The following is a 12,385-nucleotide window of genomic DNA, read 5'->3' on the forward strand; positions in this document are numbered from 1 at the left end:
AAACCATTTTACAGGCCTCTTTCACTCTGTTAAAGAGTTAATTAAGGTCTGTTAATAATTATCAGTTTAACATGCTCATTTCTTAATTCTAACCAGACTTTGAATTTATAAATAAGTGGATTTCTCTTTATTACAATAACTTAACATCAATTATAAATTCTAGAACTGATTTTACTGAACAGCTATCATAGCAATAAACATTTTTTAAGCCGTGGTAGTGAGCATAAAATATATCAATACCTTAGCTGGGAATTTCTTGGTGGTCCAGTAGCTAAGACTCAGCCCTCCCAGTTCAGGAGGCTCAGGTTCAGTCTCTGATCAGGAAATTAGATTCCACTTGCTGCAACTAATTAAGAGTTCACATGCCCCAACTAAGACAAGGCGCAGCCTAAATAAATAAATAAATTTTTTTAAAAGATGCCATAGTTAAAATATAAAATTTAGCAGATATAAGTACATGTTTAATTATCTCTAATTTTGCCCTGCTGTCTAACCTGATTAGAGTATAACATTTCAAATACTAAATTGAAGAGTCAAAAATACTAATAAGCTTTCTTCTGGTAATACCCTCCATAGAACACCAGGCACATTACTATAGTTAAACTAGCCGGGTTTATTACTCATCAAATTGAGGGATGTCAACGCCACCATGGGGAACTCTGGAGTATCTTATTAAGAAGGTGTTAACAATTATACAGTGGAAGTAAGAAATAGATTTAAGGGACTAGATCTGATAGAGTGCCTGATGAACTATGGACGGAGGTTCGTGACACTGTACAGGAGACAGGGAGCAAGACCATCCCCATGGAAAAGAAATGCAAAAAAGCAAAATGGCTGTCTGAGGAGGTCTTACAAACAGCTGTGAAAAGCAAAGGAGAAAAGGAAAGATATACCCATCTGAATGCAGAGTTCCAAGAACAGCAAGGAGAGGTAAGAAAGCCTTCCTCAGTGATCAGTGCAAAGAAATAGAGGAAAACAATAGAATGGGAAAGACTAGAGATCTCTTCAAGAAATCAGAGATACCAAGGGACCATTTCATGCAAAGATGGGCTCAATAAAGGACAGAAATGGTATGGACCTAAAAGAAGCAGAAGACATTAAGGGGTGGCAAGAATACACAGAACTGTACAAAAAAGAGCTTCACGACCCAGATAATCATGACGGTGTGATCACTCACCTAGAGCCAGACATCCTGGAATGTGAAGTCAAGTGGGCCTTAGGAAACATCACTATGAACAAAGCTAGTGGAGGTGATGGAATTCCAGTTGAACTATTTCAAATCATAAAAGATGATGCTGTGAAAGTGCTGCACTCAATATGCCAGCAAATTTGGAAAACTCAGCAGTAGCCACAGGACTGGAAAAGGTCAATTTTCATTCCAATCCCAAAGAAAGGCAATGCCAAAGAATGCTCAAACTACTGCACATTTGCACTCATCTCACACGCTAGTAAAGTAATGCTCAAAATTCTCCAAGCCAGAATTCAACAGTACGTGAACCATAACTTCCAGATGTTCCAGCTGGTTTTAGAAAAGGCAGAGGAACGAGAGATCAAATTGCCAACATCCACTGGATCATTGAAAAAGCAAGAGTTCCAGAAAAACATCTATTTCTGCTTTATTGATTATGCCAAAGCCTTTGACTGTGTGGATCACAATAAACTGTGGGGAATTCTGAAAGAGATGGGAATACCAGGGACCACCTGACCTGTCTCTTGAGAAATCTGTGTGCAGGTCAGGAAGCAACAGTTAGGACTGGACATGGAACAACAGACTGGTTCCAAATAGGAAAAGGAGTACGTCAAGGGTGTATATTGCCACCCTGCTTATTTAACTTATATGCAGAGTAGATCATGAGAAACGCTGGGCTGGATGAAACACTAGCTGGAATCAAGATTGCCAGGAGAAACATCAATAACCTCAGATACGCAGATGACACCATCCTTTTGGCAGAAAGTGAAGAGGAACTAAAGAGCCTCTTGATGAAAGTGAAAGACAAGAGTGAAAAAGTTGGCTTAAAGCTCAATATTCAGAAAACAAAGATCATGGCATCCGGTCCCATCACTTCATGGGAAATAGATGGGGAAACAGTGGAAACAGAGACTTTATCTTTTGGGGCTCCAAAATCACTGCAGATGGTGACTGCAGCCATGAAATTAAAAGACATTTACTCCTTGGAAGAAAAGTTATGACCAACCTAGACAGCATATTAAAAAGCAGAGACATTACTTTGCCAACAAAGGTCAGTCTAGTCAAAGTTATGGTTTTTCCAGTAGTCATGTATGGATGAGAGAGTTGGACTATAAAGAAAGCTGAGAGCCGAAGAATCGATGCTTTTGAACTGTGGTGTTGCCGAAGACTCTTGAAGAGTCCCTTGGACTGCAAGGAGATCCAACCAGTCCATCCTAAAGGAGATCAGTCCTGGGTGTTCATTGGAAGGACTGATGCTGAAGCTGAAACTCCAATACTTTGGCCACCTGATACGAAGAACTAACACATTTCAAAAGACCCTGCTGCTGGGAAAGATTGAAGGCAGGAGGAGAAGGGGATGACAGAGGATAAGACAGTTGGATGGTATCACTGACTTAACAGACATGAGTTCGGGTAAACTCCTGGAGTTGGTGATGGACAGGGAGGCCTGGTGTGCTGCAGTCCATGGGGTCGCAGAGAGTCGGACACGACTGAGGGACTAAACTAAAGAAAGACTCTTAGGCTGGGCTTGTATTAGTTGATTTGGGGGAGGGCTTAAGGAAGGCATTAGTGGTAAAGAATCCACCCACCTCTTTCTTGTAGGAGATGCAAGAGATACAGGTTCGATCCCTGGGTCGGGAAGATCCCCTGGAGGAGGAAATGGCAACCCACTCCAGTACTCTTGCCTGGGAAATTCCATGGGCAGAAGAACCTGGCAGGTTACAGTCCATGGAGGCACAAAGAGTCAGACATGACTGAGCACACACTAGCTAGCTAGCTTAAGGAAGCAGAGCTTTGCTCAGGACTAAATGCTGTCAGGCTGCTGCTGCTGCTGCTAAGTTGCTTCAGTCGTGTCCGACTCTGTGCAACCCCAAGGACTGGAGCCCACCAGGCTTCTCCGTCCATGGGATTCTCCAGGCAAGAACACTGGAGTGGGTTGCCATTTCCTTCTCCAATGCATGAAAGTGGAAAGTGAGAGTGAAGTCGCTCAGTCGTGTCCGACTCTTAGCGACCCCGTGGACTGCAGCATACCAGGCTCCTCCATCCATGGGATTTTCCAGGCAACAGTACTGGAGTGGGGTGCCATTGCCTTCTCCAGAGCAGCAGCAATCATTACCAACTGGGCGTTAGTTATTTTGTGGCTGGGACAACACTCTTGTTTCATCTGTGTTTGGACATGAAGGTGGAGTAGTACTGTTTTTCACTTGATTTACCATGGACACAGAGCAGCTCTGTCTGATATTGATGTTCTGTGCAACTGTGTATCTTCAACAGAAGAACACCAAGTCTAAGCAATATTGTCAGGCCAGTTTCTAGCAACACCAAGCCCTTGGTTACATGCCGGCCTCTAGCTGTCATGGCCATTTTTCTCCTTCTCACTCCTAAAAACATGTGACAACTTACATAAAACATATTTCAACTAAAAATTTATTCAAGAATTACTTAATGAATCACAGAGACTGAATTAATGGATACAGTCTAAGTACAAAATTGAGTAAAAAAGGTTTACAATTTCGAGATTAAGTTATAAGGAAGATCAACCTAAGGAAATCTAAATGGGATTCTTCATTCTTCCTTCACTCTACAATGTAAGATCGTTCATACTTTTCCCAAGATATTACCAGTTTTTCTCCCCACTAGCTGTATATATAGTATGTAGATGATAACCAGTTTTCAGGAAATCAGTTTAAGTGAAAGACATGGATTTGAAACCAATTCCATATGTGATTGACCTCAATGTTTTCCTTAATTTCTCTGTTCCTCTGTTCCCTCACCTGTAAAGTGGAACTACCTACACCAGGGGTTGCTATGAAGAAAAAATGAAATGATTCAGTACATACAAACTGTACGGTACCTTTGTCACATAGACATCAATAACCAGGGACTTCCCTGGTGGTCCAGTGACTGAGAATCCGCCCTGCAATGCAGGGGGACGTGGGTTTCATCCCTGGTTGAGGAACTAAGATTCCACATGCTGTGAAGCAACTAAGCCGGCGTAGTGCAACTACTGAACCCGTGTGCTCCAGAGCCTGCATGCCACAACTAGAGAGTGTACAGGCACCCCAACAAAAGATTTCACATGACTCTAAAAGATTCTGCATGCCACAAGAAAGACCTGACACAGCCTAATTAATTAAAATAAATCAATAAATCACAACTGTTTTATTAATTCTCATTGTATCTTCATAGTCTTTGTATTCATGTATCAGTACTCATCCAAAGTATACTGGGATTTATATCACCAACAAAGGATACTTATTTATCATAATCCAAATCAATATCTTTAAATTTTAAACATAGACCCTTCATGCTTATTATATAGATAGTAATATAAGCTGACCAGAAACATATTCATTCTGAAAAACCTGAGTCAATCCAAAAAACAGAGAAACCAGAAAGAACTGAGTATGCCTGATGCCTTCTCCCAATCTCATAACCACAAAAGGAAGGGAAAATATTGTTCCCATCCTTTCTCTCTCTGGTGAAGTGCAAATTTCCACCCTTCTATGGAAGTATTACGAAGGGAAAGTAACTCCCACCCCAAAGGAGGACATTGCTCTAGATGCTAGGGGAATGAAAAGTGTAATATATGATCCTTGCCCTCAAATTTGGGGACATTATGTCCCCTGCCACACTGGCTCACAGTCTAGCCAGACTGGGGTTGATGTGAGGTGCCCATCCATAAAGGATCCAACAGTGGTATCAAGAAAACAATCTGAATATGTCTGGAATTCAGAGTAGAGTCCATGTTAGTAAAAAAAAAAAAGGGTTAGTAGTTTTTTAAATGATTTTTAAAGCTATAAAAGAGGCTGTCAGGAAAAAAAGAGACCCTAGGCAATGGCACCCCACTCCATACTTTTGCCTGGAAAATCCCATGGACGGAGGAGCCTGGTGGGCGGCAGTCCATGGGGTCGCTAAGAGTCAGAAACAACTGAGTGACTTCACTTTCACTGTCATGCATTGGAGAAGGAAATGGCAACCCACTCCAGTGTTCTTGCCTGAAGAATCCCAGGGACGGGGGAGCCTGGTGGGCTGCCATCTATGGGGTTGCACAGAGTCGGACACGACTGAAGTGACTTAGCAGCAGTGCAAGAGAACAGAACAGCAGGGAGTGATTATATATGGGTGTGGGGTGCAGCAGGGAGCCTGTGAAAAAGCCTTAGAAGATAAAAAGGGAGTTCTGAGCTGAACCAAGACAATGTTTTTCATTTCCCATCCACATGGAGATCTTTCCACCTAATGAAAGGTGCTAAATCTTTTTCTCCTTGCAGATGACATCCACATGAATGAAACTTCCAAGGGCCTATCTAAACTTTGACAAATCTCTCTAAATATTGCTAAGAAGTAAATACCATGTTATTGGAAGGAGAAAGGAAACTGAGGGTTAGGATAGAGAGAGCACACAAATTTATAAAAGCACAACTAAGTCTGTTAGTAACTGTTAATAATACATCATTAATGCTAAGAACAGTAACATAAATTAGATAAACTTTTGGTTATGCAAAACTTCCAAAACATTTATTCAAAGACTTTTGTCTCCCACTCAGGAAAGCAATCAGAAATTAAGTCAGAAAGGTTAAAGGATAATCTGCAATCTGCTCAAAGTCTGTAATAGTTAATCAGGTTAAGTCTAAAATCTTCATTTGAGAAATGCTGTACTCAAACCACCCTTTTTTTCCCCCCAATTTTTAAATTTATTTCAAAGTTAAACCCAAGACACACTGATTTCATAGGAAATCCACTGAGAAATATTTTTCTAGGCTGACCACCTGCTTCCCCTTAGTCTTCCCCAGCAGAGAATGTGCATGCTAATTACTTTCATTCTCAATCACTGCTGTCCCATCACTATACCAGCATCACCTGAACTGTGTGTGTGGTATTCTGAATGTTCTTAGTTATACCCTAATTTCACTAACTGCAAAAGATTTTCTGGGTTAACCTGTCACTTGAATTTTCTGGCTACTTTTGAAGATGAAGTCTAAAGAACTCTTAAATGACTTTCCAGTGGGGGGAGGGGGCAGATGTTATTTCATAGTATAGGTATTAGCAACGGAGCACCTGGAGCTGTGCTGATCCCATCTGCCATCACTAGTGGACAACCTGTAAAACCAAAGAATCATTTGATGCAACAGCCAACTAAGTGACTCAAAACTGGAGGTTTAATTTAAAGAAAAAACTAGAGGGAAAAAGCAATCCTAGAGGAACTCATTCTAAGCAATCCATCATCATGCCTCTGTATGTGTCTGTGTCTGTGGAAGGCACAACCAGATCCATTCAGTGAAAGCACCCTTTTTCAATTTATCCTATCTAAAACCACCTGCTCCCTTTCATCGGGTTATCTGTACTGCGTCCCTGGGTGCTAAGTCACTTCAGTCATGTCCGACTCTGTGCGACCCTATGGACTGCAGACCTCCAGGATCCTCTGTGCATGGGGTTCTCTAGGCAAGAATACTGAAGTGGGTTGCCAAGCCCTCCTTCAGGGGATCTTCCCAACACAGGGATCAAACCCTCGTCTCTTAGGCCTCCTGCACTGACAGGAGGGGTTCTTTACCACTTGCGCCACGTGCGAAGGAGACTCAAAATTTCATCCTTGGGGAGCACTTCAACATACAGAAAGTCAGTGCACTTATAGCAAGAAGAAATATGCAGAAAAGAAAGCAACATTTTATGGGTTACCATAGGATTCATTTTTGCTTATGAACATGAAAAGCCATTCTTTCATGCAAAGTTGAACGCCGTCTGTGTAGGCTTTTTACAAACTCATATTGGTTACTATTAGACTCCTGCATTTCCCAAGGTGTTTGGAATCGAGGTAGTGGTTTACTATAGAAATTAGTCTTCCCAGAAACCCAAGCTAAACTTCATCCTATAATCTTGAGACCCAGCTTCTCTCAAAGGATGAATCCCAGTGCTAAGTTATTGCAAACGCGATTCCAATCGCAGGTAACTATCCTAAAATCAAGGCAAATAGAAACAACAGGTTCAAGCTCAAGGAGCCCGGGGGAAACTGGGTAATAGCAGCGCCGACCTCACAGGGCTGTGGGAATCCAATTTTACTTGCAAACAAAGCACTGAGAAACAGCGCTGGGGCACAAGCACTCAATAAACGTTAACCATTAACCAGCCCCGAGTGAAAGGAATGGTGCTTCCACAGGCACTGGCGAGCAGCGGAGAGAGGCTGATGGGGAGGGGAGGCACGCGAACCGAGGCGCAGCTGGTCTCCGGGCGCCGGCGCCGTGGGTGGCAGTCTCCTCGGGAAGCGTCAACGCGTTGTCAGGCAACCGGGTCTCAACAGCACCCAGGGCGGCGGCGGCGGTGGGATCTGCGGCCCGGAGTCCAGACCACGTAACCAAGGCACCGCCCCGGGCCGGTCTGGCGACGGCGAGACCCTCACGCACAGGGCAACCCGGGCACCGAGCACCGCCCCCAGCCACGCTGCAGCGAAACCCCAGAGAGGTCCGGGACCCCGGGGCCCGCAGCTGCTAGACACCAACCACAGCCCGGCGGCCACGAGACCCCAGTACCCAGGGAACCCCACCCCAACCCAGGTAACCCCAGGACCTTGGCCCCCAGTGAGGCCCTCAGCCGCGAACCCAGCCCCGGGACGCTCCTCAAGCCCGGCCACACCCTGACAGGCCCGCTCCCCACCGTGGCCGACGGACGCTTACTCAGCTAAGCGGTCTGGCGTCGGGGAACAGCACAGCGTTCTAGCGAGGCTCTTAGCCGCGGTCCGAAGAAGCGACGGCAGTCGCCCAGCGCGGGAACGGTGTGACAAGCCACCCGGGCTCCGCCTCTCAGGCCGAGCCCTCCGCCCGCCCTTCGCCAACGGCCGGGCGTGGCCCCGCCCCACTGCGGCCGCGGGGCAGAGGCTCGCGGCGGGGGGCGCCCCCTGCCGCCCCGGAGGCCGCATGGACGCCCGGCGGTTCGCAGGGCTCACCCGAATCTGGGCTCGGACTCCGCCTGAGACTGTTGAACAGCCGGAGCCACTTTCCGAGGCTAAACTGATTCTCCCCACTTCAAACCTTCCAAGCCCTAGCTGGCCTCTGTTCAGAGCCTGGGGGAGGTGGGTAGGGGGAGCCTGGAGGGGACAGACAGGGGAAAAGGTAGAGAAAAACTGTTGGCACACCTCTCCGGGCACTATTGCTCCCTCAGGAGTCTGGTCAACGTTTTGTCCTAGACTTTATTACTAATTTCAAAATACTCAGTTCACCCGAATATTTAGTGGCCATATATCACCACTAGAAAAGAGATCTCTCTCTAGCTTCCCAGGCCAGTGCAGCTAAGGCTCCTTTATCTCAAGTCACCTTGTATGAGGGTTTGAAAGATAATGTCAAAACCGCAGGTGGGGCTGTGGATTCCGTAATTCCTATATGTTTGTCTTAACTAAATGTCACACACCTTTCTAGGAGTGGAGGATACAACCCAGAGCAGAGTGCACCCGCTTACAGTGAAAAGGAAAACTTCCAAGTAAACAAACACATTATTTCAATGTGTAACAGCTACAGAAGCACCTACAGACATTTAGATTCGTCGTGGAAGGAAGATGACTGGAGAGAGAAAGAAGTTGAGAATGATTGCATGGTAGAGATCTTTGAGCTCTCTTTTTAAATATTACTATGAGCTCCCAGTCAGAAAAGTAAGGGGAAAGCACTCCAGGCAACGCTGACCACTTATGCAAACTTTCAAGGTAACTAAAAGTTGAAGTTGCGGAGGTGAAACTACCCCCCGCCCTCCCTCTTTATTTTTCCCAGTAATATAAACACTGAGCATCTATGGTAGGTATTAGGGATAAAACAAGGAATAGAGACCCGGTCCCTGTGTTTTGGAACTTAGAATCTAGTGTGGAATGGGGGATAGGAGAAGAAAGAAGGATACCTAAAAACAAGCAAATAAATGAAATAATTAAACACTGTATTAACTCTTCAGATCAGATCAGATCAGTCGCTCAGTCGTGTCCGACTCTTCGCGACCCCCTGAATGCAGCACGCCAGGCCTCCCTATCCATCACCAACTCCCGGAGTTCACTCAGACTCACATCCATCGAGTCAGTGATGCCATCCAGCCATCTCATCTTCTGTCGTCCCCTTCTCTTCCTGTCCCCAATCCCTCCCAGCATCAGAGTCTTTTCCAATGAGTCAACTCTTGGCATGAGGTGGCCAAAATACTGGAGTTTCAGCCTTAGCATTATTCCTTCCAAAGAAATCCCAGGGCTGATCTCCTTCAGAATGGACTGGTTGGATCTCCTTGCAGTCCAAGGGACTCTCAAGAGTCTTCTCCCACACCACAGTTCAAAAGCATCAATTCTTCGGCGCTCAGCCTTCTTCACAGTCCAACTCTCACATCCATACATGACCACAGGAAAAACCATAGCCTTGACTAAACGGACCTTTGTTGGCAAAGTAATGTCTCTGCTTTTCAATATGCTATCTAGGTTGGTCATAACTTTCCTTCCAAGGAGTAAGCGTCTTTTAATTTCATGGCTGCAGTCACCATCTGTAGTGATTTTGGAGCCCAGAAAAATAAAGTCTGACACTGTTTCCACTGTTTCCCCATCTATTTCCCATGAAGTGGTGGGTGACAACATATTCCCCCTAGATTAATTCGGTTTAGGGGACAGAAGTGGTTCCACAGTGGAATGTATAAGATTAAACTGTAAACTGTTTCAAGAAGTGGGTACTGGACACTTGGCAAAACACTAATAGCTCGTATAGATGTTATTTTTACAAATGCGCCAAAAGGCACGACCATAGCCATCCACAAGTTTCCATGGCCACCTTGAGACGCTAGAGAACGCCCCTCTAGGAAAGTTTTGCGCCAAACCACTACAAGTCAAAGGGCTTTACGCATGTGCAATGATTCATCTGGAAGTAAACTACGATGCCATGTTATCATTCTCTCAAAAGCGGCATTCGGAACTACTTCTATGTCTACTTTTCCATAGACATCTTTTTTTTTTTTTTTTGGCTTTCAACAATCTTAAGAGTACCTGCTGCTGCTGCTGCCACCAAGTCGCTTCAGTCGTGTCCGACTCTGTGCGACCCCAGAGACAGCAGCCCACCGGGCTTCCCCGTCCCTGGGATTCTCCAGGCAAGAACACTGGAGTGGGTTGCCATTTCCTTCTCCAATGCATGAAGTGAAAGTGTAGTCGCTCAGTCGTGTCATTTGCCATTGCTTACACCCACGTAAAAACAGTTCTTTGCCCCATTGCAGCTTCTTGGTGGCTCAGACGGTAAAGCGTCTGCCTACAATGAGGGAGACCCGGGTTCAATCCCTGGGTCGGGAAGATCCTCTGGAGAAGGAAATGGCAACCCACTCCAGTACTCTTGCCGGGAAAATCCCATGGACGGAGGAGCCTGATAGGCTAGTCTATGGGGTCGCAAAGAGTCGGACACGACTGAGCGACTTCTCTCACTCCCATTTTTAATATGGCGGAAGCCGAACCTGCGCAGAACGAACAAGGAGGGCCAATTCCAGTTTCTGGCATAACGTTACATGCCCTTCTTCCGGTACAGAAGGCTATACCATTCCCTAGGTAACTACTGTTTTCGTCCTATTTCACACATATAATTTTCCAAGATAGTAAGTTCTCTTTTCAGTAATGAGACGACTCCTCTGCCTCTTAACTATTGTGTAACTGCTGTGTATATAGCCGCGTCCCCCAAGGACCCCCGCCATCCCGCGGATGGTCCGTACCAACTTCACCTCCGGTGCTGGGTGTCATGGCTGCCCCGAGAGCCTAGTGTGAGTTTGCACCTGCGGTGGGGTGGGTCCGGAGCCCACGCCCGAAAACCTAGCGAGATAAAGTTGCGTCTCGATTGCGGAGGCGACAGCTTATCAGATTCCTCGGCGATGGCAGCTTCCGGGAGTGGCATGGCCCAGAAAACGTGGGAGCTAGCCAACAACATGCAGGAAGCCCAGAGTGTCGATGAAATCTACAAATACGACAAGAAACAGCAGCAAGAAATCCTGGCGGCGAAGCCCTGGACTAAGGAGTGAGGAGGTCCCTGGCGAAACGCAGGGGAGGGAGGGGTGGCGGGACTTTTAAGAGACCCAGGGGCAGTGAGAGTTGGGGATAGAGAGCTTGTCTTTCCCTCTGCAGCAAGGAGGAAAAGGAATCGTCTAAGAAATTTTATTTTACCTTTTTATCCCCGCAAATAAAGCGTAAGACCCTCCACTGGGGCTTGCTTGATTCCCCCTTTCTGTCTCGTTTGCCTTGGGAGAATGGAAGAGGAAAACGACAAGCGGTAGTTTGGGCTTTCACTTCTCAGCCCCCGTGTTGTTAGAGATACTCCACACTCTGCCTTGAACCTTGTGTCGATATACACTTTGTTGGGATCTTCAGCTGATTTCAGACTGGGACTACAGCTATCTTCAGATATTGAGTCAATCCAATGGTCTCTAAAATAATTATGCGCCAGCTTTTTTTAGTCTGTAATCTTTTATATCTATAATTGCTTCTTTTTTGCTGGTAATTATTTCAGAAACAACAAAGAGGCTCTACTCAGTCTCCCACAATGTTTACTCCACCATTTTTTTACAGAAGCTGTAAATTTTATCAATAGAACTTAAGGTTTTTTGCCCCTTAGCAAAACTCATGTGTCCCTCGGAGTGATGACAGGTCAAGATTTCTTTGCAGCGGTATTTATCCTTTCCTGACAGCAGATATTGTATGGAAAGAGTAAAAAGGTCAGTCTCTCTAATGGATAGACAGGAAAGCGGTGGTCAACAACAAAAACCATTTCATCTGTCTCACAGGTTTTTCCAAGGCAAGCTTTACCTGTGGGAATTCAGATTCAGCAGTGTTTACTGAGTACTTAACTACAGGCTGAGTTTTGAGCTGGGAATTTGCATATGTCACTTAATCTTTATGACAACGAAGTATTTTTATTCCTTTTCTGCATATATGAAAACAAGCAAATATAGTAAATAACTTAGTTCATAATTACACAGAGGCAATGAATTCTTAAGTGAACAACAGTTAAGACCGAAAATCAAATCTCACAAGTATAACTAATTAGTTGAAATTTACTTATCTTTTTTATCTGTAAAAGAGAAAAAAGACCTATCTGTTGGTGATGTTATAAAGATTAGATCAGGGCATGTATAAAAAAGGGTCTAGAATGTATGTAATAGAAGCACAATAATGGACTGTTTTTGCCAGTAGATAGAGGAGTGAAGATTTTAATTCATGTCTTG

At 45.0% G+C, this 12,385-nt stretch overlaps 2 protein-coding genes across 5 annotated transcripts in view; one reads left to right on the forward strand and one right to left on the reverse strand.

The window, feature by feature from the left end:
• CSPP1 (centrosome and spindle pole associated protein 1) overlaps positions 1–8,008 on the reverse strand; it is a 113,642-nt gene extending 105,634 nt beyond the window's left edge. For 3 of the 4 annotated variants that reach the window (XM_010848452.1, XM_010848451.1, XM_010848455.1), the window contains exon 1: positions 7,858–7,940. The gene's annotated coding sequence lies outside the window, so the exon portion shown is untranslated. Of the gene's footprint in view, positions 1–7,857 lie in introns of all 4 variants that reach the window. The other variant, XM_010848454.1, reaches the window with a different exon arrangement.
• A 2,871-nt stretch (positions 8,009–10,879) lies between these two features.
• COPS5 (COP9 signalosome subunit 5) overlaps positions 10,880–12,385 on the forward strand; it is a 19,607-nt gene continuing 18,101 nt past the window's right edge. Inside the window, exon 1 of the mRNA XM_010848456.1 lies at positions 10,880–11,181. Within this exon, the coding sequence (XP_010846758.1) occupies positions 11,039–11,181 (143 nt within the window). The 5' untranslated portion in view covers positions 10,880–11,038. The remainder of the gene's footprint in view (positions 11,182–12,385) is intronic.

The sequence above is a fragment of the Bison bison genome, unplaced genomic scaffold (genome assembly GCF_000754665.1).
Source record: "Bison bison bison isolate TAMUID 2011002044 unplaced genomic scaffold, Bison_UMD1.0 scf7180017864267, whole genome shotgun sequence".
NCBI lineage: Eukaryota > Metazoa > Chordata > Mammalia > Artiodactyla > Bovidae > Bison > Bison bison.